This window comes from Microtus oregoni, unplaced genomic scaffold, assembly GCF_018167655.1.
Source record: "Microtus oregoni isolate MIOR12 unplaced genomic scaffold, Mior012 000005F_ref0000423, whole genome shotgun sequence".
Taxonomy (NCBI): Eukaryota; Metazoa; Chordata; class Mammalia; order Rodentia; family Cricetidae; genus Microtus; species Microtus oregoni.
The window spans coordinates 63,676,589-63,704,325 of record NW_024543064.1 but is presented as its reverse complement, the minus strand read 5'-3'; the positions used below and the strand labels follow the sequence as shown (position 1 = coordinate 63,704,325).

Sequence of the window (27,737 nt, the reverse complement as noted above, 5' to 3'; positions counted from 1 at the left end):
CGCCACCTGTGCCGAAGCCTGGGCAGACTCTCCCTGGGGACCCCGGCATCCGCCCGGTCCCAGTGGGGTTCCCAGACCCTGAAAGAGCTCGAAAGCCAGGTTACAGATTAGGAACGGGTTGGTATCCTTTGGCAGGCAAGGAAAAGGAATTAGAAGATGCAAATTTGCATGTTAGTCTGTTCGGGCAGTTGTGAGACAAGGAGAAGGAATAGCAAACGAGGGGCCGGAGCGCGTACTGGGCGAAACGCGCGCCCGAGCCTCTTGTGCTGTCTGCGCACGCGCACCCCATCCCTGGCGCACGCGCAGGCTCGTCCGCCCCGCGCGGGAGCGCGCGCGGTTTCGCGGGCCGGCCCCTGCTGCGCGAGCCCGCGTTCTCTTGCGTCTCCCGGAGCTGCGACTCGGGCGGCGGGACGCCGGGGACGCGGTGACAAGGGGCGGGCCTGCCGGGGCGGGGCCAGGGAGGCGGAGAAAGTCGCCGCGGCCCGGAGCCCAGTCGCGTGTTCCCGGCCCCCGGAAGTGGCCGTTGTAAACTTCACCTCGCAGACTTTCTCCATCCCGGTCCTAGAGTCCATCGGCTTCCCCTCAGTTGTCACTCCTTTTCCTGAGGGCTGCCTGGCCTTCCGCCCTACACCTGAAGCGGCCTGGGGCTTCGTGGGTGTGCAGGCTGGACCACGCGAGCCCGAGGTAACCGCGGGCTGTGCCCGGGGCCGGGAGGTGCTGAGAGGAGCCTGGGCTCGCAGGGAGGACCGGCCTTGGGGATGCTCGCTGGTGCGGACACGCCTCCCGCTCAGCGCCGACGCTCTCCGCCCACCCGGAGGCAGATAGAGGAGCATCCTCCGCGCTACCCGGAGGACCGATGGGGACCAGAGTCCTCGGAGCTCCTTAGGATTAGTACCTAAGAATCACAACTTATTTCGCGTCCTACCTCCTTTTCTTTTAGATGCTAGCCACACTTTGATAACCAAACAGTGAGTTGTGTCAGATTGCTTTCTGCAACTTCTGCTTATCCACCAGGATGCTAAGTAAAGTCAGCTGTGAGTTTTCAGAGCTGAAATTTGTGTAGAAGTGCCTTAAAAAAATGTTTAAGCCTTACGATATTCATCTCAGGCAAATATATAACTTATTAAAGTCGATATCAAACACTTTCCAAGGCTTTCCACAGCGATGCTTTACTCTTCTCATAATGTTGGAGAAAAGAAGTTACCGTTTTGTTGTTTGCATTTAACAGTGCTTAGTAACGACCAAACTTTGGGAGAGCCGGAAATGAACGTGCTTTCCAGAGAACGGGAGAGGAATGAAGCCAGTGCAACCTGATAGTAGGAAAAGTGAAGGCAGTTGTAGCCTGGAGCTTTCTGTGTCAGTCCTGGCTCAGCCGTTTATTAACTGTCTTAAATCACCTAACCGCCTGGACCTTAGGGTCTTTATGTCGGATAAGCAGAAGGGGCTTAGTCTCAGGTTCCATGAATTTTTTTGTTGTTGACCTATTTCAGTCCTTTTTGTCTTCGTCTTGCTCTGTGGAAAGACTCACATATCTCCTTTAGTTCTTTTCTTTTTTTTTCACGTGTGGGGTGGAAGGTGGTTGAGACTGAACAAGAAGCATAGGTATGAAATGTTCTGCTCCTGAGCTGTGCACCGGCTCTTAAGTTCCTCCTTACTAAGTAAAGTAACTGCTAACACTCCCTACACAGGTGTTGTGATGAATGGACACAGAACTGCAGAAATCATACACACACACACACACACACACACACACACACACACACCAACAACCCGGGCTTAGTGTGAGGGAATATAAGCCATTTACTCTCGACTTGAAAAGGACTGAATGATTTGAGAACACATTATTGGATCAAGGGGAAAAAGTACTATTTGGTAAGACACCCAAATGAGGAAGAGAGTGAGATAGTGTCGTGAACACAGGTGCTAAGTTCATTTTCTCTTTAAGCAAGAGAGAGAAGGGTGGAGGGGCTGGCTTTGCTGTTGGATGAAAGCTGGTGGCTGTTGTTGTGTTAGTGTTCATTAGTTTGAAGATGGAGGAAGGAGAGATTAGGCTGGCTGCTCAGGGAGGCAGAGACTCTTCTAGATGCACTAATACAACTTGGAGGCTGTGGGGCTGTTTGCTTTGTAGAGTGTTGTTGAAGTCATCTAGATGTGAGAATGGATTTTAATTCTTTGGTGAATATCTTTGTACAAATTACTCAACCTCTGGGAAACTCAGTTTTCTCGTTTGTGAGATGTGCAGATAGTCTCAAGAGTTTCAGGAGAATGAGATCAAGTGTGCTTAGCTGTGTGTGTGGCACCTAGGAAGGGTTGCACTCTAGGGTGTGACTCTTCAGCCCCCTCCTCTGGTCTCTGCAGGCTGGCTGAGAGGTGAGTACACTGTGAAAGGACAACTGAAGGATTTACATGTTGGTAGGAAACTTGTGCCAGAAATGGTTCTTAACATCTAAAGGAGACTCTTCTTCCCTTTGGGATGGCCAGAGACTTGATCCCTTGGGTTTGACTGCTCATTTACCTATTTGAAAATGAATTCTTATTTTTAAAAATTATATATATATATAATTATTTATAATGTTTGTATTTCTATACCATATTATTTTTAAAATTCTTATTAAACAGTATCTCTAACAGTTATATATTTTGGCAGAAATATCCAGAGTAGTTCAAATCTACAAACAAGAGAAGAGTGATGTATTTGTGTGGTATCATATAAGGTCCGTTGATAAGAATCTTGCCTTTGTCTACCGGTGCTTCAGGATGGCCTAGCTGCAGCCGAAGCCTGTGAAGATGCTGTCTGGGTTGAGAATCTGCTGCAGGTTGGCGTCCTTTGTGTGGAGAATGCTGTGACTTCTTGTTAGTCTGTTTATTTATGTTCTTGTGCTGGCGGTCTAGCCTGCTTTCATACTGGTTAAGCATGTGTCCTATGACTGAGGTATTACTCCACCTCTGCCCCCAGCCGATGTGTTTACAAATTGAGATATAAGTCACATAACACAGATTTCACCATTTAAAAGTATACATTTCAGTGGTTTTCGTGTATTCCATATATAGTGTAACCGTTACCACTATTTAACTCCAGAACACTTCTGGTATCCGCAAAAAGAAATCTAATGACAGGTAAAATTCCCTGTCCTCTCCCCCACAATAACCTACTTTCTGTGGCGTTGCTTCTTCTAAACATGTCAGAGCAATGAGATCAAAACTATCTTACCTTTTTGTGCCTGGCCTTTTCACTTAGCACAATGTTTTTTAAAGTTTATTCATATTTTTACATATATTAACTTCTGTCCAATTGTTTAATATATATTTATTTACTTATTGATTAGAGGATGGACAGCTAATATTTATACTTTCTTGTGGATATGAATTATATTTCTGCAAATATTCTTGTGCAAGTTTTTCTTGTTTATTATTGGGTGTTTTGTTGTTGTTGTTGTTTGTTTTGAGACAAGGTTTCTCTGGATAGCCTTGGCTGTCCTGGAACTTGATCTTTTGACCAGGATGGGCTCAAACTCAGAGATCTATCTGCCTCTGCCTCCTGAGTGCTCGGATTAAAGTCATGGGCCACAACCTCCTGACTGAAATGGCAACTTTTATTAAAGAAATCAAGGTTTAATTTTTGCTGGTCTGTTTCAGTTTGCTTCTAATGGTGTTATTACCTCCTGGACCACTAACAGGCAGTGTGCACACTCTGGAGTATTTTCTGTATTCTGTGCCCAAATCAATATTATTGCCACTGTACTTGGTGGACACCAGTTTTGGCCATTATAGATAGCATAATACTCTATTTCAGATTTTGTCACGGTGGGGGAGTTGGCAAGGATGGTTAATTTTCCTTTGCCTTGTCATCTTCAATCTGCTTGTTCCCTAGCATGTTATTTTTTTCCTTCCTTCCTTCCTTCCTTCCTTCCTTCCTTCCTTCCTGTCTTTCTTTCTTTCTTTCTTTCTTTCCTTCTCCTTTGTTTGTTTGTTTGAGACATGGTTTCTTCATGTAGCCCTGGCTGTTCTGGAACTGGCTTTGTAGACTAAGCTGGGCTTGAATTTTGAGTTCTACCTGCCTCTGCCTTCTAACTGCTGGGATTAAAAGTATGTGTCACCACCAGCCAGCTCCTGTCTGTCTGTCTGTCTGTCTACCTTCCTTTCTTCCATTTTTTTAGATTTATTGATTTATTTATTATGTATACAGTGTTCTGCCTGCATGTGTCCTTGCAGGCCAAGAGAAGGCACTATGAACAGCCATGTGGTTCCTGGGAATTGAACTCAGAACCTCTGGAAGAGCCGTCAGTGTTCTTAACCTCTGAACAATCTCTTCAGCCCATCTTTCTTCCTTCCTTCCTTCTTTATCTCTCCTTTCTTTCATGTTATCCCTAATTGACCGACCTTCCCTCCTTCGTTCTTTCCTTTTAAATTTTATTTTTATTACGTATATATGGGTGCTTTGTAAGTATGTCTGCATACCATGTGCATGCAGTGCAGTACCTTCAGAGTCCAGAAGAGGGCTTAGGATTTCCTAAACTTAATATATGGATGGTTGTAAACTGCCACTTGCCATGGGAGTGCTAGGAATTGAACTGGGATCTCTTGACGCAGCCAGTAGTTCTTAATGGCTGAGCCATCTCTCCAGCCTCCTCTTTAAAAAATGTAATTTTGTTTTTTTATTATTATTATGTTAATATCTTTATATATGTGTGTATGTATATATATTCTAAAGTTTGATCATTTTTATCAATATATTTTTATTTTAAATTAATGTGTATGCATGTATATTTGTGTGTGAGTACGTGTGTGTGAGTGCATGTTCCCTCGGGTAGATCAGAGCCATCAGAGTTGGACTGACAGGTAGTTGTGAGATGCCTGATATGATGTGGTTGCTGGAAACTGACTTTGTATCCACTGCAAGAGCAATGTGTGCTCTTAGCCACTGAGCCATCTCTCCAATCCCCATTTTTCCTGTTTTTTATTTCTCTTTAGGAGCATTTTTGTTCTATTAGCTTTTATGGTCCCTCCAGTTTAATCTTCATGACTTAAGTGAGTTTTTCTTTTATTTCTAATTCTTTCTGAATTTCTCTCTCTCTCTCTCTCTCTCTCTCTCTCTTTTTCTGATTCTTATCACTGCACCATTTATATGTAGCCCTGGGTAGCCTGGAACTTACTGTGTAGACCATGCTGTCCCCAAATTCACAGAGATCCATTTGTCTCTGCCTTTCAGGTGCTGATCTTAAAGCAGGTGCCACCTGCTCATCCGTATCATCTCACTTTTGAGTATTTCTATTTCCCTTTCCCTTCTTCCCTCTCCTCCCTCCTTCATTCCTTCCTTCTTCTCTTCTTTACCTTCTTTACTTCTTTCCTCCCCCCCCCCCTTTCTTTCTTTATTTCATACAGGGTCTCACTGTCTGTCCCTGGCTGGCCTGGTACGTGCTGGGTGGAGGATGGCCTAGAACTTACAGAGATCCCCAGAAATCAACCTGTCTCTGATACTACATTCGGCACTTTTGAGTCTCTCTTTCTTCCACTCCCCTCCCCAGTCAAGGTATCTCTGTGTATCCTGGCTGCCCTGGACCACTCACTGAAGACTGTACTGAGATTGCATGCTTCTCCCGAGTGCTGGGATTAAAAGCATACTCCATCACACTCATTGCCTCTTTCTCGTCTGTACCTTTTCCTGATGTTTTTAAGTTATTTTGGAGTAGTTATATTTTCATTAGTCTTGGTATATATTTCTTTCATACTTTTAGATAGGGTATTGTTTTTTTCTTTACTTGGCGACCACACCCCTTTTCTTTTGTTTAATTTTTATGGGAGATAGACTTACAACTTGAGAGTAAGGCAGGGCTTAGGTAAGTTCTAACTTCATAAAGTTGCTTCTTTCTGTATATTAATGCTATGGGAGCTTGCTTTTTGAGATCTTTCTTTGTTTCCTCCTCCAGTTTTGTTGGGCCAGCTTCCTTCCCTTCCCTTTTCTTCTCTTCCCTTCCCCCTCCCCTCTCCTTCCCTCCCTTCCATTTCTCTTCCCACCCACCCCTGTCTGATTTAGATTCCAGCCACAGAAACTTTCATTCAGTCCAGGAAGGCCCTTAACAGGCCACAGCAGCTCTTTCATGACCGTTTTACCATGTGTGTTTCAAGTGTCCACTGTGAGAGTGGACAAAGCTCTCCCTCTTTGATCTTCTGCTCTCAGATAGGCCTGTAATAATATCTGCTTTCTCCCCAGGGTTCTGTCAGATGTCCTCGTCCCTATGTGTTATCTAAAGACTCTCACTGCTTCTCTGTAGATGTCTTGGCTGATGGTCTTTTACTAAGTGTTGTCTATGATTGATTGGATTCTCTCACTAGTTGCCCTCATTTTACAGATTCCCCTATTTGAATTAATAAGGAAATTTTGCTATAGAAAAAACAAAGAAGTCAAGCATGATGACTCACACCTGTGATCCCAGCACTTGGGAGGTGGGGAGAAGGGGGCAGGAAGATCAGGAGTTGAAGGCCAGTCTGAGCTACATAGCAAATCCAAGGCCAACCTGTGCTTAATGAGACTTTGTCTCACAGCAAACAAGCAAGGAAGCAAACAAACAAAACCAACCAGCCTGGTGTGCTTTTAGTCCTGGCATTTAGGAGACACGGGCAGTCAGATCTCTGAGTTTAAGGACAACATGGTCTACATATTGAATTCTAGACCAGCTAGGGCTACAAAGTGAGATCCTGACTCAAAAAACAAAATCAATCAACCAACCAAATTGAAAACAAAAACAGCAATGAAAAACAAATTAAGAGCCTTAATTCAAGATACTTGTAGCCAGAGGTAGTTTGAGAATACATTCTCCTATTATATTCTTGTCTTGTGCTTTTCAACTTTAAAAACTTTTACCCGTCCTATGAGCATTTTCAAGCTGTCAATATTAGTTTTATATTATTGTATAACAAGTTACTACAAACTCAGTGTTTTAAAACTGTGCACACTTTGAACATTGCTTCATTAATTTTCTGTCTTCTTTTGAAACTGCATTTTGTTAGTAGCTCATGCTGGTCTAGAATTTGGGAACCTCCTACCTTAGACTCCCAAGTGTGGGGATTCAGGTGCCTCCCACCACAGCTGGCCAGCAGCACACTTCTGTTATTACAGTCTTTATGGTTTACTAGTCCTGGTACAGTGTAGCTGGGCCTTTTGCTTCGGGATTTACAAGATGCTTACTGGACTGTATTTTTACCTAAAGGCAGCTTGGGTAGAATCTGCCCCCTTCCTTGGCTCCCTGACAGGGTTTATTTATTTATTTGTAAATTGTATGCTTGAGGGATCTAGTGCTAGCTGTTGGGTGGAGGCCATGAGACTGCTTGCACTTCCCTGTGGCCCTGCCTTTAGGAAGTTCATAGCATGGTAATTTACTTTTTTGAAGTTGGTAAGCTTTGGGGGCTGGAGAGATGGCTTAACCAGTTAAGAGCACTGACTGTTCTTCCAGAGAACCTGGGTTCAATTCCCAGCACCCACATGACAGCTCACTCACAGCTGTCTGTAACTCCAGTTCCAGGAGATCTGACACCCTCACACTGATGCACATGAAATAAGTTTAAAAAAAGGTGGTAAGTCTTTTTTTTTTTTTTGAGTGCTGGGGTTTGAAGAAAGGGTTCTTTATGTTTTGTGCAAGTGCTGTGCCAATGAGCTATCCTGTCACTCCCACAGTCTTACAGTCATAGCAGTGTTATCCTGTCACCTTTGCCACAGAAGCAAGTCACAGGCCAGGTGCAGAATGATGTGGGGCCATCTGTTTACCACATCATCTGTCTGAGTGATCTGATCTGGGGATTGAAGGAACTCTCTGTGGGGCTCTATACAAGCCTATGTCTAGAAGACTTTAGATTTGAAGATGTTAGGTGCCTAAATACATAGAATAAAGGATTTTTTCTATTTGTTTTTATTAAAATAATCTCAAAAAAATTGATCAGTTATTTCTTTCTCCATTTTTCTTCCCAAGACAAAGACAAATAAAACAAAAATAAACACATTTAATGTTGTTACTATCTAAAACATTTCTATGGCTGAAGAGATGGCTCAGAGGTTAAAAACATTTGATGCTTTTCTGGAGGACCTCAGTTCAATTCCAGCACCCACACGATGTCTCACAACCACATTTAACTCTGGTTCCAGGGGATTTAACTCTCTCTGCTGGCCTCTGAGGAGACCAGGCACATATGTGGTGCACGTACATATAATGCAAGCAAAACACTTATACACATAAAAATGAATAAATAAAAATAAAAATTTTAAAAATTGTTTTTGGTGTGTGTGTGTGTGTGTATGTGTGCTGGTGAGGATCAAATTCATGATCCCCTGCTTGCTAAGCTAGGCCCTACCAGTCATGCATCTCTAGACATCTAAAATTCTTCCCCCAGAGGGGAAAATAGAGATATTTTCATGCCTTTGGACTATATGTGTATACATGCACATGTGTGGAGATTGTGTATGTATGTTTGACCCCACCCTCCCAGAAATGAAAACCTTTGCTGGATTGAAGAGATGGCTCAGTGATTAAGAGCACTGGTTGCTCTTGCAGAGAACCCAGGTTTGAGTTCCAGCATCCACCTGATGTGACATCTGTCTGTAAGTCCAGTCCCAAGGGATCTCAAACCCTCTGATGACCTCCACTCCACCAGTCATGCACACGGGGCACACAACATACACTCAGGCAAAGCACTCAGATGCATACAATACTAAAATTAAGACCAAAAGAAAACAAAATCCTTTGTTATGTGTGTCAGTGATCTCTGGACAGAACAGTCTTTTTGCTAGATTCCAACTTTTCTTACAAACATTCTGAAGGAGGCTTGTTTGGGTCTCATCTTTGGGAGCATCCTGGTAGTATGAAAAACATTTGTGACTCCAATCCAAAAACCAACCAACCAACCAACCAACCAACAAACAGACAAATAACCTGGCTGAGTGCCAGCATCACCATCCCCACATTCCCTTAAAGGGTGACTGACACTGGTCTTGGGCAGTCATTTGGCTCCTCTGCCCCAGCTTCCTTTCCTTAATGGAAAGAAGGGCAACAAAGGTGGGGTAAGAGCATCAGTAGCTTCGTATTCTGAGTCATTGGTGTTGTGGGAAGAACTTGGGCTTCGGAATCTTAGTTATGACTGGGGAGTTGGTCCTTTTACTTTCTTCAAGATATTTTCTACTCTGTGTCTTTTGTCCTTTGAAAACCTGGGTAGCCCTTTCATTGCAGTGCCGCAGGGAGCAGAGTTCTTGTTAGTCAGACTGTAGTTCTGGATGCTGCACTGGGTGCCGCGTAGATGAGCGACAGTAAATACTGTTTGTCGCCACTCTTCTTAAGTTTGGTTATTTAGGTCACCAGAGAAATCAGATTTTTCTTTTCTGGACTTGGCTAAAATTCCATCCTGTTTTCCTTGGACCAAATTATTCTTTCAGCTACATGAGTCACTGTTGTTGGAATCATTATTTCTCAGCCCTAGGATTCATGTTGGCCTTCGTCTATTTGAATAGCTTCCTTTCATGGTTTCTTCTAGAGCTTGGTTAATGGAGCAGAGGCTGAATATGTTGACAGTTTTTCTCTTCTTGTTTTCATCTTTTGGGTACCTTTGTACACATATGATATCATTAAATAATTATTTTATTACATCTTTTTCCCAGACCAAATTACTCAGCTATTCCCTTTTATTGGGATCATTAAGCTTTTCCAGGTTCCATGACCCAGTAATAAAAACCGATAGTGGCTGAGCCCTGGCTGTGTGAAGGATTTAGAGCCTGCCAAAGTTAACTCTCTTTTGGGCAGAGGGAGGATGTTCAAAAAGTCTTGTCTTTCCTAAGGCCATATACTTGTGCTGGTTGGATCCTGCTTCAGGTCTTTAAGTTTAAAGTTCAGATTTTCTTAAGACATTGGATATAGGAGGTATTTGTGGGATACTGATATTTACATTAGTGCTATTTTAGAGCGTTTACCCAGAGATACTTTAGCACTGTAGTAAAGTAACTTGATTTACATGGTTGACTCTGTGTGATTCAGAATATCTCCTGTAGAAGAGGGTTCTAGAAGGTCAGCCAGAGTAAGCAACACCTTTCTTTCCTGCTACTTCTTTGGAGGAAATGGTTAAATTATGACATTAATTTATGAAGGAAGACATCTTATACAGATTGATACGAAATGTTTGACAGCAGGGTTAGTTTTCTGATTTGCTTACTAGTGGCACAGAGTTGCTAAGAGAAACTTTTTTCTCTGGTTGAAGGTAACAGTGTAGTTTTCCTTCCTAGGACTTTTTTATTTGCTTCTTTTTTGAGATAGGGTTTCTCGATGTAGCCATAACTGTCCTGGAACTTAATTTGTAGACCAGTCTGGCCTCAGACTCAAGAGATCCGCCTACTTAAGTCTCCTGAGTGCTGGGATTAAAGGTGTGCCCTACCACTGCCTACATTTTCTTAGGACTTATTAAAACACCAAATTTCTGAATTGGAAGCAAATTATTATGAGATCTTTTGTTTGGGAGTATTTTGGTATTTTCATTGACAACATTGTGTTAAAATATCTCATTTATTTAGACTGAATTCTGTGTCCCAAAGGTTGGTACTAAATATATTCCTTTGCAAGTGCAAGAATAATTTGTCAGGGGCTGGAGAGATGGCTCAATGGTTAAGAGCACTGACTGCTCTTCCAGAGGACCCAGCACCCACATGGCAGCTTACAACTGTCTGAAGATTCAGTTGCAGGGGATCTGACACCTTCATACCAATGCACATAAAATAGTTAAATAAACCATAAAAAATATTAAAAGTAATTTGTCAGTTTTATTTTTATTTAAACAGCTAAAGTAGATTAAAAGTTAACTACTACGGTTTTCTAAAGCTTTTTTTTTCACATTATGCCTTTTTTTGGCTTCTAATTCTTCTTCAAATGAAAAGTCCTATAGCATTATTATCATTGTTATTTTTTGAGACTGAATGTCATTTATCCCAGGCTGGCCTCCACCTTACTAAGATGAGGATGACATTGAGCTGGTCCCCCTGCCTCCTTCAGGTGCTGGGTTTATAGGTATGTGTACCACACCCAGCTGTGTGTTATAAATTTTTGGATTGTCTATCTTCTGTATAACTTAAAAATTAACAAATAGTCTATAGATCAAAATAAAGCTTACCTTCCCAGGATTCAAATATAAAATTGCTGTTGTATTGTTTATTAACAGGCTTTAGTCCATTTAATTTGTAAGTCACAGACATCAACATAAAGAAGAATATCATTAAGAAACTGTGGGGTATTGTGGAAAATTGGAAGACTTACCATGAGTTTAAACACTTCAAGTAATGCCACTACTGGGGATACCCAAAGGTAAGCCTCTGGTCTCTTCCTTTAGTTGGAAAATGCTTTTGATTGCAAGAACCAGGGAGAACTAAGGGGGTGACGAAGGAGTCTTGTAGGACGGTGAAGGAAGTAGGTTTCTTGGGACTGAAAGAGCAGCAGCTCCTTCAGGTATTGCACTGACTCTCAGGACCCCTTGTGTTCCTTTGTTAACTTGGATCATAAATGTCTGTGCCCCTGAACCTTTCCTCCTGCTGGTGTTGGACTCTAGCATCCAAACACCGAGAAGGAGTCGCCCCCAGAGACCATCTCATACACATAGCCGATGCAAAAGCATGAGGATTTTATTAATTCTGTCATGACAGGGTCCCCCAGCATTCGGGAAGCCGAGGGACCTCGAATAGCGGGTACAGTCTACTTTTAAAGGGGCCACAGAAGCAAGGGGGGTTGTTCTTTGACTATTCTGATTGGCTTATTTGAAAGGACTATTACCAATAATTGACTGGAGAGCTGTTGCCAGATCAGATGAGGTAAGAGGTCATTTTGACCCCGTTTCCCAGGGGACCGAACCAAAACTTACGTATATGGGTAATTGTTCAGGAACTGAGTACATGCAAGTGCAGCTGTTAGGTCCTTGGTTCCCAGGGGAGGAGGGGAAGCACTATGGCACAGAGGCTGAGAGGATTCAGAATTGTCAAAAATGGCTTCAGGATTGTCTTAAAGTCTTACACTGGAGATTTGCTTATTCCCCATGACTCCTGTTTTCTCCCCCGTGTTTCTGTCTGTTTACGTTTGTCTGGCCATGCCTGCTTGCCATGACTTCTGTGACTGTGTCCTTGCCTCCTGCTGCATCTCTGACTCTGCCTGAGTGCTCTGTGAGTTTTAGCCCCCTTGCCGACTGCGTGTCCTTGGTGTCTTCGAGTGCATTTAAAGAAGATGTGTTTCATTGATATTGTTCCTCCTTTTTGTTTTGTGCCAGGTGTTTCTTTCTGTCCTTTGTAAGATGCTTAATTTATTCCATTGCCTTTGAGGGATGGGGTCCACAATACAAAATGAACCATTTTAGGTCTGATTTTTTTCCTAAGTGCATTTTTCAAGAAAATAAGTTCAGTAATCAAAATTATCCTGGTCTGGTTTGTTTGGCCTGTATTTTTAGGACACAGAGGTGGGTAAATTTTTGTGAGTTCAGGCAGTCTAGTATATAGAACAATTTTCAGATTTCAAGGACCTTGTCTCAAATAAATAAAAAACAGAACAAGAAACTAAGTGCTTAGAACTTCTATAGTCAAGGAACAGACTCATCTCTGCAGAATCTAAAAATAGAACGTTTAACGTTATAGTCTGTCAGTTGCCTGAAGTAAACTATTTAAAATATAGTCTATAACAGAATCAAAAAGGTTAGCTGTGGATAATTCTTATTTTGTTTTTTCAAGACAAGGTTTCCCTGTGTAGCTCTGGCTGTCCTGGAACTCACTTTCTAGTAGACCAGGCTGACCTCAGCCTCAGAGACACATCTGCCTTTGCTGGGATTAAAAGTGTGCACCACCACCACACAGCTGAAACTGTGAATAAATTTTTATACTTAGTTTGAGAAGGATTGATGGAGACTATGTATATATGTATATGTAATCTTACCTCTTAGAGTTGACCATGGATAATTCAGTAAATATTTGTCCAGGGCCTTTCTTATGAAGTAGCAGTATGTTATATAAGTACATACTTTAGAATTATAATAATATTTTACATTATTTATTATGCTTTTTCAGTTTAGAAAGAAAACATCAGAAGACATCCATAATATATGTTTTAAATTTTTACTTATTGAATCTCTGTCTCCTGACTCAGACCCTGTGTGTGACAGAGACAGGAAGACCAGAAAAGGTTGTCACCCATTTGAATTGGAGCTATAGGCACTGAGAGCTTCCTAATGTCAGAACTGGAACTCAGACTCAGGTCTTCCGGAAGAGCAGCATGTGCTGTCTCTTCAGCCTCCCCCACCCCATGCTTTTAATGGAGAAATCTTTACTCTGAGTTCTAAATTCTGAATAGAGTTATTTCAACTCTACCACTGACTTTCTTTCTATATCTATAACTTTGTCATTCTCAATAATTCCTGTCAATGGAACCATGCCTCTTTTTATGTTTGGCTTCTTTGCGCTTGTTCTTGAGATTTATTATATTGTGGCATATATAGGCCTTTGTTTCTTTTTACTGTTGAATACTATTCCATTCCTCTGTATGGATTTATTACATTTAGTTACTCATTCACAAGTGGTCAGGAATTAATGTAGTTTTTCCTTTGGCTGTTAGGAGTAGTGCTGCTATAAACATGATGTGTAAGTGTTTGTGCTCGTATGTTTTCTGTTTCTCTGCTCAGGCAGGTTCACAGAGCAGCCTTGTTGCATCATGTAGCAAATTTATGCCAAACCTTTTAAGAAGCCACCAAATTTAGTGATTGGATAATTTTGCAGTCATGACAGTAGTATTTGAAGGCTTTAATTCCTTTATATCCTTGTCAGCACTTTAAAAATTACTTAATTTTTGTTTCTTTCAGACAGGTTTTAGGTTTTCTCTGTATAACAGTTCAGGCTGTCCTGGAACTTGCTTTGTAAACCAGGCTGGCTTTGAACTCACAGCGATCCATCTGCCTTTGCCTCCTGAGTGCTGTGATTAAAGGAGTGTGCCACCACCGCCTGGCAAAAAAAAAAAAAATTACTTAATTTTTAAATAGTAATTCTTTAAATTTAATTCTCATAAATTAAAATTATACATTATTACTGGTTTAGTTTGAATATTTTCGTTAATCAGTGATGCTCAGCATCTTTACATGTGCCTTTTGGTCATTTACATGTCTTCCTGGGTAAAATGTCATTTTTGCTTTTTTTTTTTTCAGAGCAGGGTAGAGCAGGGTTTCTCTGTGTAGCCTCGGCTGTCTTGGAACTTGCTCTGTAGACAATGCTGCCTTTGCACTCAGACATCTGTCTGCTTCTGCCTCCAGAGTGGTTAGGGTCTAAATTTATTGTTTTACATATGGATAGCCGGTTGCTTCAGAACATTTCTTGTTAATACTGTTTTTCCTCATTGGACTGTCTTTGCACTGCTGTTGAAATTTGCTTGACCATAAAAATATAGACTTTTCAGGAGTCTCAATTCTGATAATTCGTCAGTTAATGTTTTGTGATATTAGACTCTGCACATACAGGTATACCAAGTGGTCAAGCACTCACTTAAGTTTTCTTTTTAAAACATGTTGTCTGAGCCGGGCGATGGTGGCGCACGCCTTTAATCCCAGCACTCGGGAGGCAGAGGCAGGTGAATCTCTGTGAGTTCGAGACCAGCCTGGTCTATAGAGCTATTCCAGGACAGGCTCCAAAGCCACAGAGAAACCCTGCCTCGAAAAAACCAAAAAAAAAAAAAAAAAAAAAAAAAAAAAAACATGTTGTCTGGCCAGGTGGTACTGGCGCACACCTTTAATCCATGGGGAGGCAGAGGCAGACAGGTCTCTGTGAGTTCGAGACCAGCCTGGTCTACAAGAGCTAGTTCCAGGACAGGCTCCAAAGCCACAGAGAAACCCTGTCTCGAAAAACCAAAAAAAAAAAAAAAATGTTGTCTGTTCTTAATTAAAGACTACCTTGTCTTGATTATTGAAATGTGTCAATTTCTTATTGCTGACAAATCTTTGAGAGAAATTTTAGAAAGAGGTTTATTTGGACTGGACAGTTTGGGGAGTGTACGTCCCTGGTTAGCTTCCTCCACTGCAGTGGTCTGTGTTGAGGCAAGCATTGCAGCATCAGGAACATGTGCTGAGGGGATGCTTACCTTGTGGAGCTGGGGATCAGAGAGGGAAGAGAGGAGGACTGGAGTAAACAGGGACAGTATACTCCTCAAAGACATTCCTCAGGTGTGCTACCTCCTCTGGGAGGCCCCACCTCTTAAGGCCTCTGCCACTTCTTCTGCTGATGTGGGAGTCTTCTGTTTTGTGTTGATTTCATTGGTTAAATAAAGAAACTGCCTTGGCCCTTTAATAGGACAGAAAATTAGGTAGGCGGAGTAGACAGAACAGAATGCTGGGAGAAAGAAGCTGAGTCAGTCAGTCGCCATGACTCTCCTCTCTGAGATGGATGCCCGTTAGACTTTTCGCGGTAAGCCACACTCAAGTGGCAATACAGATACTAGAAATGGGTTAGATCAATCTGTAAGAGCTAGCCAATAAGAGGTTCTAACTAATGGGCCAGGCAGTGTTTAAAAGAATACAGTTTCTGTGTAATTATTTCAGGGTATAAGCTAGCCATGCAGGAGCCGGGGCAGCCAGAACGCAGCCCACCGCTCCACTTACTACACTCTGCCAGCCGAGGAACAAGCCTTTCATTCAACACAGGAGGCTATGGAGACTTTTTCATTCAGTCCAAAGTTTTGAAAGTCAGAAGTGAAGTTCTCATGTGTTTATCAGGATGGTGCTGTCGGTTTTGAATCCTTTGCCTTTCCATAATATACTTTAGGATCAGCTTGTCAATTTTTACAAAAGGACATTCTGGGATTTGCTAAAAGATTGTATTGTATCTGTAGATAGAATTACCATTTTAATAACACTGCATTTTCTAAATACAAATGATTGTGGGAGATCTTTTCATTAATTTATGTCTTTAACTTCAGTAACTTTTTTAAGGTAAAGGTGTTATACTTCTTTTGCTAAATTTATTTTTCTCTTTTTTATTCTATTACAAATAGAGTTCTTTTTCTTTTCTTTTTTCTTTTTTTTTTTTTTTTTGGTTTTTCGAGACAGGGTTTCTCTGTGGTTTTGGAGCCTTTCCTGGAACTAGCTCTTGTAGACCAGGCTAGTCTCGAACTCACAGAGATCCGCCTGCCTCTGCCTCCCGAGTGCTGGGATTAAAGGCGTGCGCCACCACCGCCCGGCTAGAGTTCTTTTTCTTGATTTTATTGATAGTATATAGAAATATTAATTTTGAAGTTGGGCTCATGCCTTTAATCCCAGCACTCAGGAAGCAGAGGCAGATGGATCTCTGTGAGTGCGACACCAGCCTGGTCTACCAGGAGAGTTCCAGGACAGGCTTAAAGCTACACTGAGAAGCCTTGTCTTGAAAAGCCAAAAAAAAATTTTAATTTTGCACATTAAGGCAATCTTATCAAAAGCAATCTACAGATTTAATGCAATGCCCAGCAAAATCCCAGAAAAATTCTTCACAGACCTTGAAAGAACGGTACTCAACTTCATATGGAAAAGCAAAAAACCCAGGATAGCCAAAACAACCCTGTGCAATAAAAGAACTTCTGGAGGCATCACAATCCCTGTTGTAGAGTAGAGTTGACTTCAAACTCTACTACAGAGCTACAGTACTGAAAACAGCCTGGTATTGGCATAAGAACAGACAGGAGGACCAATGGAACCAGATAGAAGACCCGGATATCAGTCTGTACATCTTTGAACCTCTGATTTTTTGACAAAGAAGCAAAAAATATCAAATGGAAAAAAGAAATCATATTTAAGAAATGGTACTGGCATAACTGGATATCAACATCTAGAAGAATGAAAATAGACCCATATCTATCACTATGCACAAAACTCAAGTCCAAATGGATCAAAGACCTCAACATAAAGCCAGCCACACTGAACCTTATAGAAGAAAAAGTGGGAAATACACATGAACGCATTAGCACAGGAGACCACTTCCTAAATATAACCCCAGCAGTACAGACACTGAAACAGTTAAGAAATGGGACGTTCTGAAACTGAAAAGCTTCTGTAAAGCAAAGGACATGGTCAACAAGACAAAACGACAGCCTACAGAATGGGAAAAGATCTTCACCAACCCCACATTAGACAGAGGTTTGATCTCCAAAATATACAAAGAACTCAAGAAATTTGTCACTAAAAGAACATATAATCCAATAAAAAAATGGAGTACAACCTAAACAGAGAACTCTCACCAGAGGAATCTAAAATGGCTGAAAGATACTTAAGGAAATGTTCAACATCCTTAGTCATTCAGATAAATGCAAATCAAAACAACTCTGAGATTCCATATTATACCTGTAAGATTGGCCAAGATCAAAAACACTGATGACACTTATGCTGGGAAGGTTGTGGGGGAAAAGGGAACACTTCTGCATTGCTGGTGGGAATACAAGCTGATACAACCCCTTTGAATGTCAGTATGGCGATTTCTCAGAAAATTAGGAAACAACCTTCCTCAAGACCCAGTAATACCACTTTGGGGTATATCCAAAGGATGCTTAATTGTACCACAAAGATATGTGCTCAACTATGTTCATAGCAGCTTTGTTTGTCATAGCCAGAATCTAGAAACAACCTAAATGCCTCTTGACCAAAGAATGGATAAGGAAAAATGTACATTTGTGCAATGGAGTACTACACAGCAGAAAAACATAATGACATCTTGAATTTCATAGGAAAATGGAAGGAGTTAGAGAACATTATTTTGAGTGAGGTAACTCAGACACAGAAAGACACTTATCACATGTACTCACTCAGAGGTGGTTTTTAAACACAAAGCAAAGAAAACCAGCCTCCAAACCACAATCCCAGAGAACTTTGACAACAATGAGGACACTAAGAGAGACTTACATAGATATAATTTACATGGGAGGTAGAAAGTAGAAAAAGACAAGATCTCCTGAGTAAATTGGGAGCATGGGGACCTTGGGGAGAGGGTTGAAGAGAGGAGGGGAGAGGCAGGGAGGGGAGCAGAGAAAAATGTAGAGCTCAATAAAAATCAATAAAATATTTTGCACATTGATCTTATATTTTTAAAAATATATATTTGCATTTTATGTACATTCGTGTTTTGCCTGCATGTATGGCCATGTGAGGGTGTTGGATCCTCTGAAAGTGGTGTTACAGACAGTGGGTGCTGAGAATTGTACCTGGGTCCTCTGGAATAGTTGCAAATGCTCTTATCCGCTGAGCCATCTCTCCAGCCCTGATCTTGTATTTTTTATAACCTTGCTGAAATTGATTTTTAGTTTTTTCGTGTTATTTGTTTTCTTAGGATTTTTTTTTTATAAAATCATATCTTTTGAAGTAAAAAACAGATTTCCAGTCCAATACACATCTCTGTTTCTACACTTTCCCCTCTCTCCCTTCATTCACCATTTAAGAATGTTAAGTAAATCTTTGAATGCCTTGTTAATAGCAGTTGTCTCTGCTCTGTTCTCTCCCTTTTCGTCTTTAACCATTGCGTATGCTAGGAGCATAGGTATTTGTAGATAGTCTTTATCAAGTTGCTCCTCGGCTTGGCATGGTGGTGTACAGGCCTGTAATCTTGGCTGCTGAGGAGGCAGAGGCAGGATGAAGATCAAGGCCTACCTTGTCTACAGAGTGAGTTTAAGGCCACCTTGGCAGCTTGGCGAGACCCTGGCTCTAAATAAAAAGTTAAAAGGAGGCTTGGATATAGCCTTGTGGTAGAGCACTTGCGCAGTGTGCATGAAGCCCTGAAGCCAATCTCTAATACTGTGGAGTTTCTTCTCTGTTTTTCTTTGTTAATCTAGGAGAGTTTATCAGCTTAGTCTTTTCAGAGAGTTCAATATTGGTTTTGCTGATTTTTCTCTTCTGTTTTAGTGGTATTGAAAGAAGTTGAAGTTGTATGTACAGATTGTTTTTCTCCAGGGCTACTACTGTTGGAGAGACAGGGCTAATTTCTTTGAGACAAATCTTTTTCTTAATTCCTAGAAACCTTCACATTTAGCTCTTTGAGATAGTTTTCTTTTTCTTTTTTTTTTTTAAACTTTTTTTAAAAATATTTATTTATTTATTATGTATACAATGTTCTGTCTGTGTGTATGTCTGCAGGCCAGAAGAGGGCACCAGACCTCATTCCAGATGGTTGTGAGCCACCATGTGGTTGCTGGGAATTGAACTCAGGACCTTTGGAAGAGCAGGCAATGCTCTTAACCACTGAGCCATCTCTCCAGCCCGATAGTTTTCTTTTTCATCTGAATGATTTGACATTTTATTTTTAATGTTAGTCTTTGGTTTTCCAGTTTTAATTTTTGTCTATTGACTTCCTACCACAGATAATCAAGAAAATGTCTACAAATTTGCTTACAGGCCTGATGGAAATATTTTCTCAATTGGAGTTTCCCTTCCCTGAGAGCTCTAGCTTGTGTCAGGTCGATAAGAACTCAACAAAGACAAAGTGAACAACCAATACCCTCTAGAGTCCTGTGCTTTAAGCTGTGACTTTTGGCATGTCAGCTGCTTGCCTCACTGCTTGCTTTGAATTGTTAGGTACATCAGTTATCTACCTGCTTGTTCTATTGCTGTGACGTCTTTTCTGCCTGTGCTCTCTATCTGGGAGCTCTTTCTTGTTATAGTTATTACTGTTGATTTTCAGGAGAGTATCATGCTTTAGTTTGCCATTTTAAAGTAAGAATGTGTATTCTGTCATTTATACTTTTTATCTTTGTAATGTGTGTTACGTTTACAGTGATTGAAATATATTAAAAAAGAAAGAAGTCTTCCTCTTCCAAAAGTACCCAGCGTTTGATGGATACAAAGCTTGAAAAATATAGTGTGTTTTCAGTGGACAGTATTTTGTTATTAGTAAGATTCCACTTTGCATTGTTACCCGAGTTTTACAGTGGACACATTTTACTAAGTTGTGAATTTATTATCCTAGGACTTCATCATATTCTGTTATTTTCAAATTCTGTTTTTAAAATAAGCTACGAGAAATGCTGTTAGAATATTTTTATTGCACGAGAATTAGATTTTGTTACTACCTTGTTTTGTAGGTTGAAAAATGCCTCATTGGATATAAAGCAAATGCTTAAAAATGAAACCGAGTCAGATATCACCTCTGATCTCAGGAAGAAACTCCATCGGGCTAAGAAGGAGAAGTTAGACATGACAGCCAAGCACAACACAGAGGTAGGATTCATTTTCCTCCCTGTGTAATGTTAGGAGTCGAGTTTCAGCCAGGCATGGTGGAACATAACTTTAGTTCCACGTTGGGGAGGCAGAGGCAGGTGAATTTCCACGTTCGAGCCTAGCCTGCTCTACAGAGGGTTACACAGAGAAACCCTGTCGTGAACCCTCCCGCAACGTCTTCCCCAAAGTTGGGTTTCAGTTTTTTGTTTCATCTCACATTAGAAACTACATGTGACCTTTGTCACTGTGTCATTCTAGTACTTCAGAGGAAGCTGCAGTAATGAAACCCTTTCATATAGCAGAATTGTATAGGAACATCCAAGTTGAACGTTATTATATTGATTTGTTTGTTATTTTAAGTGTATTTTAATTAATTAAAATATTTTACTTTGCTGAGTGTGGTGGCGCACACCTTTAACTACAATACTTGGGAGGCAGATCTCAGTGAGTTTGAGGCTAGCATGGTCTACAGAGCAAATTCCATGACAGCCAGCACTGTTACACAGAGAAACCCTGTCTCAGAAAAAGCAAAAATATTTTACTTTTTGTGTGTCGAAGTGCATATGCCATGTACTCACGTGGAGGTCAGAGGATAACTTGTGGTACCTTGTTATGCTGGATAGTTTTATGTCAGTTTGACACCAGCTAGAGTTATCCGAAAGTGAGAAAATGCCTCCATGAGATCCAGTTGTAGGGTATTTTCTTAGTTAATGATTGGTGGGGGAGGGTCAAGCCCTTTGTGGGTTGTTCCATCCACAGAACAAGAGCGGGCTGAGCAAGCCATGGGGAGCAAGCAAGTGAGCAGCACTCCTCCATGGTCTCTGCATCAGCTCCTGCCTCGGGGTTCCTGCCCTGTTTGAGTTGCTCTCCTGACTTCCTTCAGTGATGATCAGTGCTATGGAAGTGTAAGCCAAATAAACCATTTTGTCCTCACCTTGCTTTTTGGTCATGTGTCTCATCACAGCAATAGGAACTCCAATTTAAGACACCTGTGGTGCCAGGGACTAAAATAAGGTCAGGTATGACAGCAGGTTGAGCTATCCTGATGACCGGACATATTTTAATTAAAAGAATTGACATGGCCAAATGTGTTACTTGATGGATGTGATTGATGACTAAAGAATTTATAAATTAGAAAAAAAAATACTATTTTGAAAGCACTCTTGTTATGTAACAGAGCTTCCTCAAACTCAGTCCTTCTACTGCGGCTTCCCAAGTGCTGTGATCTTCTGTGTGTACTACTTTTGTATTTATGTGTATACTATCTTATGTGTGTACTGCTGTAAAGGCTTAAACCATACACATTTTTGAAATTATAATGTAGATTCCTTTAGGGTATGAATCATGGGACAGTTTTTTCCTAGATAAGTCCATTGTGTATAGAATTTTTATTAGTATAATTCAGAAATCATCTTGGTTTTTTATATTCTGACATCTTATTAGTGTGTATGTATTGTGTATTACATATGTATATTTAGAGTAGTTTTCTTTCCCTTCTAAGAGAATTCATAAATCATATGTTTATGCCTTTTGTGCCCTTACTCTTCTTCCTGTATTTAAGTTTTATTTCTTTTTGTGTGTATATGTGGTGTAGGAATGAAACCTACCTAATGCTAGGCAATTTCTCTGCTAGTAGACTACATTGTCAGTTTTTTTGTTTGTTTGTTTGTTTTGTTTTTTCAAGACAGGGTTTCTCTGTGTAGCTTTGGAGCCTGTCCTGGCACTTGCTTTGTAGACCAGGCTGGCCTCAAACTCACATAGATCCGCCTGCCTCTGCCTCCAGAGTGCTGGGATTAAAGGCGTGTGCCACCACTGCCCAGCTTTTTTACTTTTTTAAAGCACAGAACTTAACTTACATTTTTTTGCTTAAATATTTAGCATTTTATTATTTTGTAATTGAAAAATTTTTCCATACACTGTATTCTGATCACTTCCCCTCCCCAACTCCTCCCAGATCCTTCACTTCTCCTGCCCCACCTAACTCAAGTCTCTTTTTTTCCTCTCTTTAAAAACCAAATACATACCACTTTTACTTTCCTTCAAACTATCATAAAATTTTGTGATAAGTATTTTGGAAATCCCTGGTTGTGGTTTTCTTCATCGATGTAATAAGCCAAGTCTAGCCCAGTTAATAAGACCAGGTTTAATACACAGAGCAAAGCAACTCCCAGGTGTCTCTCAGGAAGGCAGGAGAGAAATGACATGGCAGGTCCAGGGACCAGGTCTTAAATAACCTGTAGGCTTGGTCCCAAGCATCTCACGGGGAGGAGCTGCCACGTCCCAGGCTTTCTGAAGGTGGGAACATGACAGAAGAGGGCACAAATATCATTCTAAATGGTTGTGAGCAACCATGTGGTTGCTGGGAATTGAACTCAGGACCTCTGGAAGAACAGCCAGTGCTCTTAACCTCTGAGCCATCTCTTCAGCCCCAGGCATGATTTTGTTATTCAAATGTGCTTTCTGTTCCTTTTGTTTCTTTAGAAAGGATTTCCTCTAAAGGAGCCTATCAGGCACTCATGATTATCATTTGGCAGTGCTTCCTTCCTAGTGTTTGAGAATTCCGGTAGACACAGAATGAGATTTTGCTAAGAAATATAAATGCTTGTGTATGTAATCGCATCGCCTTGGAAACATGCTTTAGTGCTAGTTCATGAGCTGAGGAATCTGTTTTTAGCTGTCAAACTACGAGAGCCATATTGCCAGGCTGCGGTCTGAGGTGGAAAAAGGAGAAGCGCTGCGGCAGCGTCTGGAGTACGACCTGGCTGTGGCTAGGAAGGAGGCTGGTCTGGGAAGCCGGGCAGCAGAAGAGAGACTGGCTGAGGCACAGAGGATCCAGGAGAAACTCTGCGGTAAGGCAGCACCTCCTCTCCCCGTTTAGAGCATCCTTGCTCACTGTTGCATATCCATAATGGATCTCATGTAGGGTTTTCACTCATGGGACTATGTTTAAATTCTTTTGTTTCCACATTTGGATTTAACCCAGAGCATCATGTATAGTAAGCAAACACTTTGTCACTGAATTGGGTTTTCAGTCCTACATTAATTTTTTTGAGACATTTTTTGGCATTATGGGAAGAATAGTATGTATTCCATGATGATTCAGACTTGCTGCGTAGCTGAAGATGACTTTGAAATTGGACTATTCCTTCCTTCCTTCCTTCCTTCCTTCCTTCCTTCCTTCCTTTTTTTGTTTTTGTTCTTTGAGACTGGGTTCTCTGTGTAACAGCCCTGGCTGTCCTAGAATTTACAGAGATTCACCTGCTTCTTCCTCCCTAGTGCTGGGATTAAAGGTGTGAGCCACCTCTGCCCAGCTTTGGGTTCTTTCTTGATTTCACCAGCTAAGCGCTGAGGTTACAGATGTGCTCTACTGCTCCTGATTGAACACAAGGCTCTGAATATTGGTCAGGTACTCTACCAGCTGAACTTTTTATTCAGTTAATATTTTTATGTTGTATGAATAGAAAAAAACAGTGCAGAATGCTGTTTTTAGAATACTTGTTCTTCAAGCAACATGCAAAATCACAAAGTATGTGTGTGTGTGTGTTCTATATATACTCTAGGTCCCTTCATAACATATAATTTGAGTCAGAATTTCTAGCCTGTGTTCCAGAAACAATGCAGGTGATTTGTTGATTGCATAGGTTTCTGTGTCACTGCATTAGATTATATGCCTCAAAAAGAAAAAGGCACCAAATTTAACACCCCAAATCTTCTGTTATGTAGGTTTACTTATAAATAAACTATTATTTAAGTATATATAAATGTATATAAATTCACTTAAATTGTCATATAACTCAAAGCTCACCCACCTGAGCTTTGGATTCACTGGCACCTAGAAGATTATTCAACAGAATCTTAGACAGCCCCAGCCACACTTAGTAGAGGAAAAGATGAATAGAAGAGGTAAGATCACATGCTACACCACAAAGAGAAACATAATACCAGTAAAACCTAAAGATCCTACAAAAGCAAGACCTGAACAACCAAATATGGATGAACAGAAGAAAATGATCTAAAAAATAACCTCAAGAGAATGTTTGAAATTATTAAAGATGAAATGAGAAATTATCTTAAAGAAATGGAGGAAAAAACATACAAAGAATTAGAAGATATCAGCAAATCACTTAAAGAAAACCAAGAAAAAGAACTTAAACATATAAAAGAAATTATTCAGGACTTGAAAACTGAGAAAGAAAAAGAAGACACAAGCTGAAGGAATTATAGAAACAGAAATCATGAGAAAAAGATCAGGAACCACAAATGCAAGTATGAACAATAGAATACAAGAAATGGAAGAGACAGTTTCAAGCACTGAAGATAAAACAGAGGAAATAGATTCATCAGTTAAAGAAAACATTAAATCTAACAAAAGCTTAACCCAAAATATCCATGAAATAAGGGACAACATAAAAAGGCCAAATCTTAGAATAATAGGTATAGAAGATGGAGAAGAAATTCAACTCAAAGGCACAGAAAATTTATTTAACAAAATCATAGAAGAAATTTTTTCTACCTAAAGAAAGATATGCCTATGAAGAAACAAGAAACTTACAGAACACCAAATAGACTGGATCCAAATAAAGAAAATCCTCTCGCCACATAATAATCAAAACACTAAACATATAGAGTAAAGAAAGAATATTAAGAGCTGCAAAGGAGGGGCTGGAGAGATGGCTGGGGCTGGAGAGATGGCTTAGAGGTTAAGAGCTTTGCCTGCTCTTCCAAAGGTCCTGAGTTCAATTCCCAGCAACCCCATGGTGGCTCACAACCATCTGTAATGAGGTCTGGTGCCCTCTTCTGGCCTTTAGGCATACACACAGACAGAATATTGTATACATAATAAATAAATAAATAAATAAATAAATAAATATTAAAAAAAAAGAGCTACAAAGGAAAAAGGCCAAGTAACATATAAAGGTAGGCCTATCAGAATTACACCTGACTTCTCAGTGGAGACAATGAAAGCCAGAAGGTCATGGTCAAGCATTATGCAGACATTAAGAGACCACGGATGCTAGCCCAGACCCAGCAAAACTGTCGATCACCATAGCATGACAAAACAAGATATTCCATGACAAATCTAGATTTCACTAATACCTAGCCACAAACCCAGCCCTATACAAAATACTAGAAGGAAAATTCCAACCCAAGGATGATGGCTACACCAACAAAAACACAGACAATTGGTGATTTTATTACAGTAAATCCTGAAGGAGAAAAAAATTGCACAAGGGCTGGGGAGATGGCTCAGTGGTTAAGAACATTGCCTGCTCTTCCAAAGGTCCTGAGTTCAATTTCCGGCAACCACATGGTGGCTCACAACCATCTGTAATGAGGTCTTGCGCTCTCTTCTGGCCTGTAGACATACACACATACAGACTATTATATACATAATAAATTAATAAATATTTCAAAAAAGAAAAAATGCACAAATTAGCATCACCACCCCCCCCCCAAAAAACCCAAAAAACAAAAAACAAATTAACATCACCATCGATGAAAACTAAATTACCAGGTGATAGCAACCATTGGTCATTAATATCCCTTAATGTAAATGGACTCAACTCACCCATAAAAAGGCACAGGCTAACAGATACAGATTGGATATGAAAACAGAATCCATCCCTCTTCTGCATACAAGAAATGCATCTCAACCTCAAAGACAGATATCGTCTCAGAGTAAAAGGTTGGGAAAAATATACCAATCAAATGGACCTAAGAAACAAATGGGTGTAGCTATCCTAATATCTAACAAAATAGACTTCAAGCTAAAATCAGTCAAAAGAGACAAAGAAGGACATTTCATATTAGTCACAGGAAAAATCCATCAAGAGGAAATCTCAATACTGAACATCTATGCCCCAAATACAAGGGCACCCTCATATGTCAAAGAAACACTTCTAAACCTTAAATCATATATTAAACCTTACACACTAATAGTGGGAGACTTCAACACTCCCCTCTCACCATGGGACAGGTGAATCAGACAAAAAATGAACAGAGATAAGAGAACTAACAGATGTTATAACTAAAATGGACTTAACAGACATCTATAGAATATTCCATCCAAACAGAAAAGAATAAGCCTTCTTCTCAGCACCTCATGGAACCTTCTCAAAAATTGACCACATACTCGGTAACAAAACAAACCTCAACAAATACAAAAAAATAGACTAACCCAGTGTATCTTATCAGATCACCATGCTTTAAAACTAGACATCAACAGCAATACCAATCCAGAAAACCCACAAACACATGGAAATTAAACAATGCTCACCCGAATCATCAATGGATCAAGGAAAAAATAAAGGGGGAAATTAAAGACTTCCTAAAATTCAATGAAAATGACCACACAACATACCCAAATTTATGGGACACAATGAAAGCAGTGTTAAGAGGCAAGTTCATAGCAATACATGCCTACATAAAGGAGCTGGAAAAAATCCCACACTTGTGAATTAACAGAATATTTGAAAACTTTAGAACAAAAAAAGCAAACTCACCTAAGAGAACTAGACGGCAGGAAATAATCAAATTGAGAGCTGAAATCACCAAAATAGAAACAAAGAAAGCAATACAAAGAATCAATGAGACAAAGAGTTGGTTCTTCGAGGAAATCAACAAAATAGACAAACCTTTATCCAAACTAACCAAAAGGCAGAGAGAGAATATCCAAATTAACAAAATCAGAAATGAAAAGGGGGACATAACAACAGACATGGAGGAAATACAGAGGATCACCAGGTCATATTTTGAAAACCTGTACTCCACAAAATTGGAAAGCTTAAAGGAAATGGACAACTTTCTAGAAAAATACCAGTTACCAAAATTAAATCAAGACCAGATAAGCAAATTTAACAGACCTATAACTGCTGAAGAAATAGAAACAGTCATCAAAAGTCTCCCAACCAAAAAAAGTTCAGGACCAGATGGTTTCAGCTCAGAATTCTACAAGACTTTCAAAGAGGAACTAATACCAATACTCCTCAAATTATTCCACACAATAGAAACAGAGGGAAAATTGCCAAATTCTTTTTATAAGGCTACAAAATTACTCTGATACCCAAACCACAGAAAGACAATACTAAGACAGAGAATTACAGACCAATCTCATTCATGAACATTGATGCAAAAATACTAAATAAAATACTAGCAAATCAAATCCAAGAACACATCAGAACCATCATCCACCATGACCAAGTTGGCTTCATCCCACAGATGCAGGGATAGTTGAACATACAAAAATCTGTCAAGGTAATCCACCATATAAACAAATTGAAAAATAAAAACCACATGATCATTTCATTAGATGCAGAAAAAGCATTTGACAAAATACAACATCCCTTCATGATAAAGGTCTTGGAAAGAGCAAGGATATAAGGAACATACCTAAACATAATTAAGGCAATATATAGGAAGCAAACAGCCAACATCAAACTAATTGGAGAGAAACTCCCAGTGATTCCACTGAAATCAGGAACATGACAAGGTTGTCCACTCTCTCCGTGTCTATTCAATATAGTTCTTGAGGT

At 40.3% G+C, this 27,737-nt stretch overlaps 1 protein-coding gene across 2 annotated transcripts in view; it reads left to right on the top strand.

The window, feature by feature from the left end:
* Positions 1–650: 650 nt before the first annotated feature.
* Ccdc171 (coiled-coil domain containing 171) overlaps positions 651–27,737 on the top strand; it is a 341,586-nt gene continuing 314,499 nt past the window's right edge. For both annotated transcript variants that reach the window (XM_041652374.1, XM_041652375.1), the window contains exons 1-4: positions 651–684; positions 11,185–11,327; positions 20,070–20,205; positions 22,880–23,054. In XM_041652374.1, the coding sequence (XP_041508308.1) occupies positions 11,281–11,327; positions 20,070–20,205; positions 22,880–23,054 (358 nt within the window). In that variant the 5' untranslated portion in view covers positions 651–684; positions 11,185–11,280. The remainder of the gene's footprint in view (positions 685–11,184; positions 11,328–20,069; positions 20,206–22,879; positions 23,055–27,737) is intronic.